The sequence below is a fragment of the Manacus vitellinus genome, unplaced genomic scaffold (genome assembly GCF_001715985.3).
Source record: "Manacus vitellinus isolate BGI_N305 unplaced genomic scaffold, ASM171598v3 scaffold_6_pilon, whole genome shotgun sequence".
NCBI classification, from domain to species: Eukaryota; Metazoa; Chordata; class Aves; order Passeriformes; family Pipridae; genus Manacus; species Manacus vitellinus.
The window spans coordinates 7,025,263-7,040,590 of record NW_021940750.1 but is presented as its reverse complement, the minus strand read 5'-3'; the positions used below and the strand labels follow the sequence as shown (position 1 = coordinate 7,040,590).

Here is a 15,328-nt window from a genome sequence, read left to right as displayed (position 1 = left end):
CTTGGGATATTTTATTTTAAAGTGAGCATACTAGAAGACATCAGATACAGAGGAGAGTTGTGGTATGAAATGTATCAAGGAGCTAGGTATGAAGAAGAACAAAGCTTTTCCAAGTGGTAAATTCTACTCAGTGCTGAAAGAGAATAAGGTGAAAGATGAGACGGTCTGTGTTTGAGCTGTGTGGGAAGTTGACTGTAGATTAAGAATGTAAGAATGAAAGTTTTCTAATTACTTTTATTTAAATAATCTTGGACGTTATGAATGGAACATTGTGTATGGGACAGCAAGTCAATGAAGACTGAAGATTGTCTCAGTTCCCAAGCACAGGTGAATAACTGAATCAACAGATTCCTCCAGCTTCATTAAACATAGGAGGCAGAGGTGCAGTAATCAGGAGAAGCTGGTAAGCAGGAGCTGCTGTAGTCCTTGCTGCAGCCTGGTAGTTTTGTATTCTCATCCAGAAGCATTGCAGGCAAAGTCCCACATTACATCCTTGATGGCTCTGGAGCCGGCACCCCACCTTGGTTTCTCATGCAAGGATGACTTTTCCAGAAACAAGAATAGGACTGGAGATCTTGTATTCAACGTAGTTGTCATGCTCAGGGCCCAGGATGCTTTCTATCTGGAGCCTAAAATGCCCTCCTCCTTCTTGTAGTGAGGCAAACTTGCATTTCCATGGTAGCATTTCCTCTGCTTTAGTTTTCTGCTATGTTTTGGTAATTTTGTATTGAACAATTCTTGTTTCAAGACTGTAAGTGCATCTCAGTTCAGTGTTCAGAAATCCAAAGTCGCATGTTTAGTTTCAGTTCCATATGTATCTGCTCATTTGCATTAGACAGCTATGAAAGCCTTAGTGTCTACCCTGACTGCCTGGCTGTCCCTTTCTTGATGGTCTCAGTAGTCTCCCATCTCCATGTTATCTTTGTTCTTCCCTGCTGCCACTTCCCCATCTTCCTGATCATGAGCTTGATCCCTTGGCCACTGCTACTGCCTCATGCTGGTTTTTATGTCCTCTTGGTTTGTCTGCTGTTGGATCAGAGTCCAAGTCACATTCAGTCTTATTCTTTATTCATGAGTATGGTGTCATGCACTTGAAATGCATTGATGGGATCTTATCTTTCTCAGGTGAACTGTGTGATATTTTGCACAGCTGTATGTCACTGTGATGTATTATAAATAGTAACCATGAATGGAGTGAAGAAGGCGTAAGGCTAGAGAAAGAATTGCTGCCTGATATCATCTTTTTAACTGGTTCCTTGATAATCTCATAAAACTGTCATATATTTACCAGCTTTTCCACTTTTTCACTTTCCCAGATCTACCAGCTTGCATAAATAGATAACAGCATTTGAGGGCAGGGAAAGTACTCACAGCCTGCAATACAATAAAGACAAAAGTTTGAGCCATTATTGGTAGAAAATAGTGGTTGAAAAACTGGAAACTATAAAAAGGTCATATACTGAGATGCTGGTGAAGTGGCTATCAGAACTGACAGCTAGCAGGGAAGGATGCAGGAATGGATTCCAAAGTTTCTTAGATTTGGCATCAAGAAAAGACATCTGGGAAAAGGGTTATTTTTATCTTTGAAAGATACTTTAAAAGAAAATGCGCTTGCTCCACTACTCTGGTCATTAACAAATACTGACTTTTACTGAGAAAAGGAACTTGCATTACTTAGGTGACAAAAAGCATCAGAATGTACCCAAGGCATAAAGGAGGTTCAGCCAATGTTTGCAGCCTGTTGTCTGATTGTTCTCTGATGTGTGATAACTAGTCAGTGTCTGCACCCAGCGCCGTGGAGGACCGGGAGCATGGCCTGCACAGGGCATGTATTCACCCATTACTGCATGCTTGAATACATCCCATCTATTCTTGGTATCGTCATAGTACCCTTCCTAGTTCGGTAAGTGGTAGGCTGCATGTATTACATGTATGCTATGTAGTCTGTTCTATATACAGAGGCTCCTTTAAAAGATGAGTATTCATTGGTTTTAGTGGGTAAGTTATTCTTCACTTCCCTTCCTAAAAACACTGCTGTATAATGCTACTGGCACAGGATGGCAGCTTCCTTTTGCCCGCAGTGGGCAAAGTGGGTGAGTGATCTTTGTGCATACGATTTGTGAAGTGCTTGAGGATCCTTCTGGATGAAAGGCACTGTACAGAGTTCAGAACATACGTACTATTAATTTACTGTATTTCAGTCAAGCCACACACAAACTCTGGAAGATAAAAGTTGGTACATTCCCACTACAGACAGTTCTAGCTGATAGCTGCAGATACTAAGCCACAACCTTAGCAAGTAGTTTGGTGGGTAGGATATGCTTAGCCCTGCTGTGATTTCAGCCAAGTTTATTCTGATAGTCCAGAGCGGCTTGATATTTCAGTGGTGTTTGTTTTCCTCTGTGCAAGATATTTACATATTTGGCTCTCAGTCATGCTCAAGGCAGTTGAACAAACGGAGTCCTTTGCACAGAATTGCACCCTGCCTGAGAGCCAGACCAGCAACATACAGTTAGGGCATTTTCTGAGGTGGCTTGAAAAAAACAGTCTGCTACACCATTGTATATTGGCTGCAGTAATCCATCTGCACCTCTGTCTTCCTGTTTGTTTGACAGAGGGAGGAACAGGTCCTGGATCTGCAGTCCATAGGCAGCTTCAACTAATGCCAAAATTGGCTCACTCTCAGATACAAGGAGCCCAGACTGCTCCACAACCAAAAAGGATCTTCCTTGTGGTGCTGGTGGGGTAGTAGAGGAGAACTCCAGCCATTATGAAGCTGTACTAGGACTGGGTGAATACAGAGGTCTTGGTTTGTGCCATATGCAGTGGTGTACTGGTATTTCTCAGAGCAAAGTGCAATGCCTCGCTTAGGAAGTGTAGGAAATCCTCACAATATAAAATGGGAATAGATTATACTGGTTTTAATTGGACTGCAGTTCTAAACTGTTCCCATGAGTGATATAATCTAGAAGAGGAGAAAGCAATATCAATTGTGGGGACCTTACTCACGATGGTTGAGCTTCACTGTGATCAGCAGTAAAGGTGAGAAGCTCATGTAACATGTCAGTCAAGCCTTAGGAGTGGGGCCCACTCTGCAGGAGTTTGGGGGTAACTCATGAGACCGTGCTGCCAAGAATGGGCGAGCATCCCGCTTGCAGGGAGCATCCACTCCCCTGCTTACCTTCTACAGCCACTTTGCAGCTCCTGCTTTTAGTCTGTGTCAGGGTGTTGTCCACCATATTTTGTGTGTTAATTTATGTTACTTATGTTTGTAGTTTATGTGTCTGTGTTTATTTTGTGTTAACTAAGTTATTTTCCTGTATTGTTTATGGTTTTAATTCTGTTTCTTATTTAACTTCATTAATATATGTTATGTTTATCTTATGTTTGCAATGAATATTTTAATGGAAAAATCCAATAAAAGAATATTTTTAAAATGGCATAAAGTTTCCCCAAGATCTGCAGTCTAATATAACATTGAAAACCAAACAGTGCTGGTAGGAATAGGGCCATGGCAATCTCTTTTTTCAGAAATAAAATGTGGTTGCAGGACATTGTCTGCCCATTGCTAGATTTCTTGTAGTATGTTAGCTAAAAGGTAGGAAAACTGAGCAGTTCTGTCACTATGGGAAAAAACTCAGATTGAAGCTGATGGAATTAGGATTTGCTCATCTCCACTGAAGATGCAGACTAGCCCCAGTTCTCTGCTGAAGGTCTTACAGAGGGATGGGGCAACAGTGCTCCCCAGGAGATGGCTTCCCCTTCAGGAAGGTGATGCTGCTGGCTGGAGTAGATTGGGCAGCAGACTGGAAAAAGGAGAGCCCTGAGTGCAAAACAGGGGTATAAAGCAAGAAGCGGAGCCATCTATAGCAGACAAAGTCCCAAGATGTTGGGTGGAAAGCGTGGAGCTGAGCAGTCAGCATGAAAGCACTTTGGTCAGTATTGGCATGGCTAACAGGAGCCTGTTCTGCTGTACCGTGCCTACTCTCACCCACTGCTGCGGCCACAAAGCTCTTTATGAGATAAATCCTGCCTGGGAGTTCAGGTAAGTTTTTGATGACATGCATGGGAGTGCTGGCTTATGCATGCTGGTGGGGGTGAATGTCTGCATGCTAGGTATAGGAACTGTGCTGTGCTGGGCAGAGCATGTTGTGCGAAGCCATAGGCACTGGAAAAAACTAAACCTTCCATTTAAAATTATTTTTAAAAGACAGTTCCCAGCCTTTGCCTTCTCTCCAAACTCTGCAAAGTGCTAGTTTTGGTAGATAAAAGTGAAGAGCACAATGGAGACTCTAGTGGCTCATACAAGAGGTTTGAAAGGAGTGTAGTCTCCTTTTGGTGTCAAATCCCGGACACTTTTTTTTCCTCTTACTTGGCTTCTTGCCTGTGTTAAATTGCTGAATTTTGCTTCATTAAAATAATTGCTGATTGCATTTTACACTTTAGTTTAGTAGCTGCTCAGCACAGGCTCAGCCATTAAAGATGCTAACTATCTCCTGTGACCTACAGGTTAATCTTTATTTCACTGAGCCTCAGTGAGTCCTGATGGTTCACAAATGCTGAGGTGCAGTCCTCTGCCTGACATGTATCCAAGCAGTAGGATGGGCCACATACTTGGACTCAGATTCCAAGGGACAATTTCATTAGGTTTATTAAGAATTACCTGATGTTTTCTTTAGATTATTCCAGTTCAGATTTTATACTGCCTTTAAAAACTGAGGCTCCTGTCATGCTGGTGTTCAGGAGCAAAAAAATATCACTGATTCAGCTGCATAGAGAAAACTGGAAATTACCTTGCCTGTAAGCTGTGTAACAAGCTCAGCTGCTTGCAGGACATGAGAGAAAAGAAAGCCTTCCTGCATCTAAGACGACACACAACATATGCTGTACAATATATGCCCTCCTTCTTGTGCTATGCTGTTTGAGCGACAACAGCCTGGGCTTTTAATTGTCGTAACCCTAATTAGTAGTGGCAAATATTTTGGAACTGGAGGACTGGGGATTTCTTTACAAGCTTTAGACCCCATGTAAAAAGTTTACTCCTTATATCCACTCTAATCTTTCCTTAGGTTATTCAGCATATACATCCAACAGAGTAAAAGCACTGAAGTGTGCTGAGCTTGAGATCATTTACTTTCCAAATCCCCTGCCAGCACAGCTTAGATGAAAATTCTCCTGGAAACAAGGCAGTTGTTGACATTTTTTTTTCAGTGGGGAAAGAAGAGGTAGAAATATGGGGGCAGCCACTGGTTTCATGCTAAACTAAGACACATGGAAGGAAAAAGTAATTTATTTTAGTTGAACCTTTTTAAAGAAACCAGGGGTTCTTTGTGCCATACTTTCATATAGTAATAATCTGAAACATTCTTGTTCTGTCAGAGATGTCCCCAAGGGAATTCCATCCTGGATCTGAACTTTTTTTGCCTGTATTTCACCTAACTATAAGCTATTTTAGACATCTCTAGCTTCTCAGAGTAGCCTTTCACCTGACTGACTCAGGCACTGACACCATGCCAGCCTCAGGGAAGGGTTGTGCGATCACAGACAATACAGGGGTGTGTCTCACCTCTGCCATTTTGAGGTGAACACCAGCCACCTTCTCCGGGTTACCTGGATGCCTCTTTTCTGGACACTAAGCAATGACACTAAGGCATGCTGTTGCCATCCTGGACTCTTTGGCTGTGGACACCCTCCTTGCAAGTGGGGGCAGGTAGGTTTGGAGATACTGGGGAGAGTGCTGGCTGCCTGGGGAGAGACCCATTGCCCCATCCCAAAGGAGCCATTGTGTGTGCTACACTTTGGCTTTCCTCAGATAGCACAAACCTTTTGTGTCTCTTGATGGGCTTTGTGCCTTAGAAGCCCTGGGAGGCTAAACCTGAAACAGAGATGCCATGGACTAGCCCCTCAACTGGTGTAAATCAGTTCTATGAAAGCAACTGAGTCGTTGATTTATATCAGCAGGTCGATCACGGATCCTATCCAGCTTTTCTACCTGTAACAAAATGTTTTGCTTCTTTCTTGTTCATTTTAGTAACAGGAAACCGGTACTAGTTTTCCTAATGAAATGCTGTTTTTTTCTGATCCTCTTCATTTTTATTTTAATGAGGATGTCTAAGGAAATCCCAAACCAGACACCTGCATCCCACCTGCCTCCAGCCCACAGATACTCATATTGCTCAGACCCATGCTGTGAGGCTGACACTTGGCCCTGCCTTTGGTTGAAAGAAAATCCTCTATATCAGTATGCCTATAGTTGTGTGCTGAACATTACACTTACAGTCCCAATGCTTTTGTAGTCAAAAATGTCACAGCATTAATCCATCTATGCAATTTCAGGGACCCTTTTGCCATCTGTCTTAGCACAGAGGTGAACACAACAGCCAAGCAGACAACATTGCTGCCTGCTTCTTGCTGTCTAAAAACAGAGCTTCTTGCACCCATCTGTTTGCGTGTCCCTGCGCACAAGGCTGTTCCCTGAAACAGTTATCCCCCCAGACAGACGGGCTTTGCAATGGGGATTCATCCCAGCCTGCAGGCGGGAAGTTTGCTGCAGTTCCCAGGGTAACGCCTTTCCCATGAGATGGGGAGCTGCAGATGGAGGCCACTGTCTTTCCCTGCAACGGGAAGCAGTTTCCACTGGGAAACCCATGAGCAAGATTTTGCTCTGCGCAAACTGCAGGCATTTGCTTTGTTTCCAACCCACCACCTTCTCCAGGACAGTCTTTCTGTCAGCTGTCCCCTGTCCTCAGCCTGGCCCACCACCAGCATTTCCCCCTTCCTGCTTTGAAAACATGCATGTTGAAACGGGGGCTGGATGTGGAACAGTGTTTGCTCCTCAGCCCCACCGGACCCTGACGCAGGGAGCTGGCATAGCCCCAAGCCACCTGCCTGTGAGAAGATAACAAGAGGAGCTGCCTGTCACAGATTAGTTAAGAGTCTGACTGAATAGTCATTATATAAACCTGAGGCTTATTTGTTTATTTTTTCCTAAGGAAGTATCCAAATATTGGTGGAAACTAACTTTTTTTTTCTAAACTCAGCCATGTTATTCTTCCAGGAATTAGCACACACATCTTTACCTTCTTCTTCCTACAAATGGGATTTAGGAACTGATAATTCACACTCTGTCTGGTATACCAGACACTCTCTGTCTGGTAATTCCTTAACAGCAGCAAAATGACAGCCACGGTTGTAGCCCCCCCAGGCACTGCCACGTTGCCCTGCAGAAGACTTGGCCACCTCCTAGGATAGCACCGGGCCAAGCTTCACAAAAGTGCATTTAAAAATAAGAATAATCAAGAATTTGATTTATAGTGAAAAAAAAAAAGGCATGCATATCTTAAATGGCAGTGGTTCTGCAGTGTCTGCATAGCTCTGACCATTCCTATGCCAAGCCCTGTGTGTGAGGCATAGACTGCGGGTCTCTCGTCCCAAGCAGGACAGTCAGAATGATAACAGTGTTTCCAGCAGCTGATTGCTGATGTACAGAAAGCAGACAGATTAGGCCACGTGTGTTCGTGCATCTGAGTAAATTATTTGGTGAAAGTCACACATCTGAGTAATGAAATGAGGCTTCTGTAGGGAACTGATACATCCTCCTGGAACAGCCCTAAAGGGAAAGAGATTAGAAATCAAAGGGAGGTGGGAAGTGTTTCTTTTTTCTTAGAGTGTTAACTTGTTAAAAAAGACTTATTTCAAATGACCTGCTAATTTTTGCATTTCAAATTTTGTCGACATTTTGCACATACTCATTTTCACTGTATAATCTGTTTCTCTTGCTCTTTTTGTGTCTCTTTCTTTGAAACAGCAATTAGTAAGACTTCCTATTGCAAAGGAAATCTTGGCTAAATATAGTAATGAAGAGGAGGTTGTTTAAGAGCTCCTAGGTATTCTACAGCTCTCTGGTATTCCACAGCTCTCTGGTATTCCCTGAATGTTTATTTCAAGCGAGACTTTTTTCCTTTAAGAAAAACATCATTTTTCAAGAGGAAAGCTCACCAAAGAAACACAGCAACTGGTGCAATATCTGAGACAATTTTTCACTGTTACATCAGTAATTGCAAAGCCATCAGTATCCCTATGGGGATATACCCTTCCTGCTGTCTGCAAATTGAGAAGACTGGCTATAGGTCCTCCTTTGCTCCTAAAAGCAGGCACTATATGGCTTAAGCCAGTGAAGGGGTTCAGATGTGCAGGTGACCTTCTCCCTGGTCCTTGGTCCCACCAGTCAGTGGGAAAGCTCAAGAGGATGCCAGCAGGGCATCAGCAAGGCTGCCATGGCCATGGTCCTGCCTTGGCAGCTTGGAGGATACCACAGGGAGGGCAGGGAGGCCAGGCAGGAGTGAACAGGCACCAACCCAGGAGAAAAGAGACCAAGGAATGGGCAAAGATGAATGGCAGCAGGGCAGGAACATGCTAAGCTGTTTCTGAAATTACTTTTTTCCTAGATCTGTTTCTGATGGACACTGTGCAGGTGGTACTGATTCACAGGCTGTGGGAAGTTCATCCCAGCTTTCACCACAGCCTTAGTTGTGCATCACTCCCCAAGCTGGGGTAGTGCTCTGCACCAGCAGGACAGCACTGGGCAGGACAAGCAGCAGCAAGCGTAGCACAGGGCTTTGCTTTCACCAGTTCCCATGTAACTGGAGAAAAGAAATATCTTCACTAGACAGTGTCTCAGGGCACAGCCTTGTGAGCTTGATAGCAATAGCCACTGGACATCACTAGGCACAACCCCTCCTTGCCAAACCACCTGCCTGAGGCAAAACAACAGGCACATGAAATGCTGGGGGCAGGCTCACCCCACAGCGATTGCCTCCCTGTCAGCAGGGCCTTGTGCCCTGCTCTGAGGGAAGGCCCCTGCTCCTCACTCTTGGACAAACCATCCTACAGCATCACTCACACCTCTGGATCTCTTCTGTCTTTTTGTCCCTCCCTCTAGGGAAAGTCTCTGGCGAGCAAGCGCCTCACGGGCCTGATGCAGTCCTCCTGACATCTTCTTCAGCCAACCGCCCCGTGGGAGAGACATCTGGGACCGCTGCTGGGGACGGGGCATTTCAGGGAGAGCAGTCCCCTGCAGGGGAGAGAGCCTGAGTGACTGGAAGTGGAGAACCACATGCCAGGGGAGCACCTCTCTTCATAGTTTACACCTACACTTTCCTGCCTGCACAGCTCCGTAAGGACCCCGAGCTCTGTCCAGGTACTTTGTTTCCAACCGAGGTTTGGAGGAGCACACTTCACTATACACAGGAGGTCGACAAGGCAAGGGCTTGTTGTCTCATTATTTAAGGAAACAGACCCAACCACAACTAGGAGAAAGAAGAGCTGAGAGATATCAGTATTTTTATGCATCTCCTCTCTCCCTGGCACAAACATGACTGTAATAGATGGCTCCACAATCTCACTTGCTCCCTTTCTTGTGGCCGTCTGGATCCAATAAAATATCTGCTGGAAGCCGCTTCTCCTGCTTACAAAATCTCAGATGCATTTCTCCTGCAGATCCATTGACTTTAACTTTGTTTTTCTTTCCTATGTTTCTCCTCCTGTAAAGCAATGAAAAAAAAAAGGCATTATTTAAGTTCATCACTCATTTCTATCCAATAGCATGTAGCATGTCCAGAGATGATGGTCAGATCCTCAGCTGAAGTCAGGAGAGCAGGAGTGGTTTTCATCACCTAAGGATCTGGTCCATTAAGTCAGACTTTGATACTGGTACAAATCCTCTGATGTCAGCAGAATCACTCTGCATGTGTGCATAGTGCAAATGTGATCAGACTCTGCCTGATGCTCAAAAGTCATGTTTTAGATGTGCAATGCACACACAAGTACACACACACATACACACACGCAGGATATTTTAAAGTGAGTTGGTTTATATTTTATTTAATTTTCTATTTATTTAAGGTTATGCATACTTAATCAATGATAGATGTTCAAGCTTTACTCCAAGCAGATCAAACTGGACTCCAGCTCCAATCACAGAGGGCCAAAATCTGCTCACAAGTATACATGGAAAGGCAACTCTGATGTGGGCAGATCTCAAAATTCAGTCTACAGTGAGGAGGGAATTGATGGAGATTGGACCAGCAGAAGGAGGGTGTTAATGGGCAGGGCACTGGGTGCCAGGTGACCCTTCCTAAACAGCAGCACACCCAGCTGTGATATCATGCTCAGATAACTGACCCTGCTGAGAAGCATCATTCTGAATATGAAAAGAGCTTCCACTAAAACTCATCTGACCTACAACCCATCAGTGCAACAGCAAACCCAGTAGCTTTTTTCAAATTGTTGGGAGTATAGAGGTTAGGATGAGGACAGAACTGAAGTGACTTAATAAAAAACCCACTTATACTAGCTACAGATAGGAAAATGGCCTGCATTCACATATTGTTTATTGTCTATATATGAAAATTTCAAGACTTAGTGCCACAAAATCTGTTCAGATGTAAAGCATATGTGAAACAAGACGTTTCTTGGTCTTCTTCTCTCATGCCAAGGCAAATTGGCTTTTTGTACAGGTGGTAGAAATTGCTACATGGCTACAAGTCTGCATTCCTACCTAGGCAAACCCATCTAGCTAAGTAGACAGCTGGCTATTGACAACATTCTTCTGAGGCAAGTATTATTCTAATATCTAAGGCCTATGTATGCACAAAAACATACCAGCATAGTTTCTCTCAGAAGAAGGACCTTCCCTCTTTATCTATGAAAGTTCTCATTCTGATACCTCTTTTTTTTCCCCCAGAAAACTTCTATTATCAATTATACCTAAGATCCATACACCTGCATGAATGTACAGTAGAATATTGAGTATGATGTTTGTTCTTTACACATGCCTATACCTTAAAAGCCTGCTATCTGAGGCCTTCAGTCCAAATTCATCCTACACATCCTACATACATGACATGTGAGTTCCAGGACTTCAGAACCGCTGTGGATGTGCCTGGACATTCTTGTGGTGCTCTGCCTCTGAAGGAGATATTTGGTTCCCTCCAAATTGTCACTTAGCTCTCTTTGTGGGACCCATTTGTCCTCTGTTGTTCACCCAGCCAAAGGGTCCCCTCAGGAAATAGCAGGTCCTCATGTAAAAGGCTCACTTGTCCATTCATGCATATTCATACATGTCCCCTTAGTCATCCTTAGGAAAATGCAGAGGTTAGCTCTCCTCAGAGCCTTTCAGATGGTGTTTTCATCTCTGTCAAGCCTGCCATTACCATGCATCACTGGGGCTCTGTAAACCAACAGCTGCTCGAACTCCGCTTCCAGTGTTGCTCAACCTCTGGGCATTTCCCATGGGAGGTCTTTCTTGTGAACCTTCAAAGTGGTCTGCAGAGCATTCCTGAGCAAGATGTACATAGCAAGCATGAAACTCTGGTGTGTAGCAAGGGATAGTAAAGTGTTACCAGGGGATCTCTGCTATGCTGATAGAGTTCTTGACACTGGAGAGGTCATCTCCTGGGGGAAGGATGGGGTAGCTCTGTGGAGGTACTCCTCAGTTTCCTGCAGCTTTGGGGCACATGTGGGCAGGACTGGAGGATGCAGGCAGGTGATGGGACATGTGGAAATTGAGTTATGGTCCATGTGCAGGGAGCAGAAGTGCCAGAATTTAACTTGGAGATGTGCTGCTGCCCTGTGAGCAAAGCGCCCTGCTCTGTCTCTTGGCTTCATTCCTGCAGGATGGTCATGTTGGCTGCCATAGTATTTTGCCTATGGGGAATATTCTGTATTTGAACAGTTGAGTGCAAGGAGGGAATTCTTAGAGATGCGGAGAGCATGCATATGGGTGTGCATCAGGGGGCCTGGATGCTGAACAGCTTGCCATCTAAATGCACACTCGTGCAAGCTAATCTGCTCAGTAATGGCTAGCTGAGCGGACAGAGCTGCATATTCCCTAGAGGGAAGAAAGCTCTGCTCCTCATTTCCTGACTAAATTTCTCCAAAACAAACATGCAAGTAGACAAGACCTTCTCCTGGGAACACATATGAACTGTTCTTTTACGTCACATATGGTGATACTAACATGTAACTACTTCCACATGAACCGCATCCTTTAATTACTGCTTTTTAATGACATTGCTTATTCCAAGTGATCCTAGTCTTGTACATCCAACAGTATCCCACTGAGCATTGCAAGCAGTAATCTGCTGCTTAGTAAGTGTCCCATGTCTTCCAGCTACCTCATCGGGTTGAAGATGAGTTAGGAAATCAGCTTTCCACCTCTGTTTATGTTCTAAATGGCACTGCTTCAAGGAAAGACAGTCTGGAAAGCTTTTACAACGTCCATGCAGTGCAAGAGAGTTACAAAGCTTCCCATACTTACAGGACTATGGCTGTGAAATATGGCTGTACACTGTTATTTGGATAATAGAGTATCCAGAGTATTTGTGGCTATTGTGGCAAAACCCAGGACAAGCACTAGGGAGGTTTGACAAGCCTGTGCAGACAGCGTTAGGCTAAAGCAAATGGATTAATGTACTCTCAGTATAACTCAGCACTAAGATTCCATAGAGTACTATAATAAAATGGTAGCAGGGCAGCCATAAAAAGTGACAGTAAGCTGACATAATAATACCAGAATAAATGTAGCAATAAGGTAACACAGGCCGCTGCAGTAAAGTAGCATTTTGATAATGCAGCAATAAGACACAACAGGATGCTGCAGTAAATTAGTTTGGGGAATAAGGCAGTAATAACAGTGTGTGTGGACAAACAGTGGTACATTTTACCAGGTACTGCAGCAATAAAGATAACACATGATGTCCTAGTAATAAGTTACTACAGTAACAACAACATGATGGACTGTAAAGTTATATCAGGATGCTTCCATGCTGCAGTCAAATCCTGCAAGAGGTGGTAGAGAGACAATGAAGACAAAATATACCCCATTTTGGACTGCAAAACTTGAATCAGTTTTCTGCACAATTATCTCAGCAATACCAATCCTCTCATTCCCCACTTTCAAGGAAGCTGAGGCAAGAGTGTTCCCCCATCCAGACTATTATTTTGATCTGAAAATACAAAATTGACTCATTGTCTCTTCAGCCAAATTGTCACAGACTATTTGTTTAGTCCTACTCACGTGAAACCCTGGTGGTTTTGGTAAGTCCTTTGCCTTGGAAAGGATTTGGCTCTCTAATCTTCTGGCATGGGTGATGCTTTTAGCCTAAAATTATTTCTGTTTTGGGTGGGGGAAGGGGAACCCAGGGACAGAACATCTGACTGTACTAGTCTGTTTCCTGAAATGCACAAATAAATTGAGCATCCTGGAAAAGTCTAAGCAACAAGGACCAAATCTGTTCTGTCTGTCCTGCACTCAAGCACACAAGAATAATCCTCCTGGAATCAGTGCAAGCTCCTGATACATCCATGGGTCTAACCCTGTTCTCAGTGCCTCCACCAGAATGACAGAAGCAGTGTGTCCTCTGAAGTTTTATTTTTATAATATTCTCTCCTTTCCTGCTTTTCCATTTTTTTTTTAATTTAACCTCACTTTGTGTATGAAATGGCCTTAGAAAAAATTAGTTTGCTCTAACACAATATGCAGCATGGTGGGCAAGGAATAGGTCTGTCCATTTTCTGTCTTTGTACCCTTCAGTACAAAGGGGGTAAACCATTCTGTAAAATAACAACTCAATAATCATCAGGCATAAGGGTTTAGCCAAAGCACCTACATCAACAGCAAGACTTGAATTTCATATGTGTTCTAGATAACAAGATGATCTCCTGCAAAAAGGATGTAAATAGAGCACCACTGCAGACTCTTGACTAGCGGGAGCAGCTCACAGCTGACTGTGGCTCCTGCAGACAATCCCAACAGATACGAGTTTTCTCCCACATCTCTCTGACTTTGCACAACAACTTTGCTATCCCTTTATGGGGCTTCCTCTCTCTAGCTGACTGCTCAGTTCAAGTTTGGAGCAGTGCTCTGATACACCTTCGCTTGGCTCTTGCCTTAAACTCCTTGGCTTGCTTTTATTGTGGTTTAATGATTAAGCAGGATTATTTCAGTAGAGCTCACAGTAGGGTAAGATAGGCTAGGTTATCATGATTTTGACTTTTAAGCTGTGAGCAATTTTGCAGCTTCTCGGCACTGTTTATAACCTGAGCCAGAGAACAAGCGAGGTGGCTGCTTAGCAGAACAGTGAGCTGCTGAACAATACACTATCTTCATGCCCACACATACTTTAAAGTTACTGGTGAGGAGAAACGCTTTGTAGTGAGAAAAGTAATCTCACGGCAGGGGAGAGCCAGACCTGATCAACTTTTTCACATGATACAGATTTTGCTTTGCCAGCCCCTAGCATCTGCAAAGCTCATAGCTAAGAGCCAGCAACCTTCTAATCCTGCTGCTAAGCTTTGGAAAGAAGCTTTTCAAATGCTGCCTTTACACAGCAATGCTATTACTTGAAGCCTTTTAAATGTGAATTTATGGCTAGTGCCACAAGTGTCAGTGTAGTTGCCCTCTATGTTTGCAATAATAAACTCTGGATTCACCCCACACAGAGGATGGATGTTAGTGGGAAGAATTTAGAGATTTACCAATGCATTCCTGTCTGGAGACCCAGAAGACACACTGAAACATCTCGTGTGGCAGAGAACAGCTCTGCTGGGGGCAATGGCATTGTTCCTTGGATATTGCTGTCAGCAGAGACAATAAACTGAGCTTCTCTTCCTCATCTTTGGGGACTTAAACAATGCCATCCTTACATAAATAGTAGGTGACAGCTAGCCCTGACCAGCACCTTCTATGGGTAGACTAGAAGTCCTCATGTGGACCAAGATTTCAGTAGTTGTTTCCTTTTGGATCCTCAACAGTATTTCTCACATCCATCCACGTGCAGGTTATTCCTGCATGATACATAGCTTCACAGCCCAGAACCATGGTTGTCTGGTTCTTGCCATGGTTCAGCTGAGCCTCATGCCACTTGGATTAAGGCACACCAGATAAAAATTTCAAGTTATGCTTTATACAACACATAATTTCCCATAAAAGCATCTGGGATTCTAAAATCTGCTCTTTGGGAGTTATTTGGGGCCCAACGAGGAACTATGGGGTTTTCCTCTGCAAGGGAAAACTTATGAAGGCCTCCTGCCTCGGTGGTGTAATTGAAAGCAGCCAGCACAGGGCAGCGAGCCCTGTCCTTGGGGACTTGCCCATGGTGAGCAGACACTCGCTGCTCCTCCACAAGACCATGTCCCGTTGCCGGCAGAGGTCAAGACCCGGGGAGGGTGGAGGGCAGCCCCGCGGGGGGACGGGAGCAGTGATGGCTGTAGCGCCAGGAGCCGGGCGGTGGGTGGAGGAGAGCTCCAGGGGGTAGATGAGGTCTGT

The 15,328-nt window shown here is 44.2% G+C and overlaps 1 protein-coding gene and 1 long non-coding RNA gene across 4 annotated transcripts in view; one reads left to right on the top strand and one right to left on the bottom strand.

Moving 5' to 3' along the window:
- RGS6 (regulator of G protein signaling 6) overlaps positions 1-9,453 on the top strand; it is a 265,417-nt gene extending 255,964 nt beyond the window's left edge. For all 3 annotated transcript variants that reach the window (XM_018082734.1, XM_008927554.2, XM_018082732.1), the window contains one exon: positions 8,942-9,453. In XM_018082734.1, the coding sequence (XP_017938223.1) occupies positions 8,942-8,992 (51 nt within the window). In that variant the 3' untranslated portion in view covers positions 8,993-9,453. The remainder of the gene's footprint in view (positions 1-8,941) is intronic.
- LOC115307924 overlaps positions 7,554-15,328 on the bottom strand; it is a 13,468-nt gene continuing 5,693 nt past the window's right edge. The window contains exons 2-3 of the long non-coding RNA XR_003916279.1: positions 9,405-9,542; positions 7,554-7,609 (exon numbers count right to left, since the gene is read on the bottom strand). This is a non-coding gene — a long non-coding RNA (uncharacterized LOC115307924). The remainder of the gene's footprint in view (positions 7,610-9,404; positions 9,543-15,328) is intronic.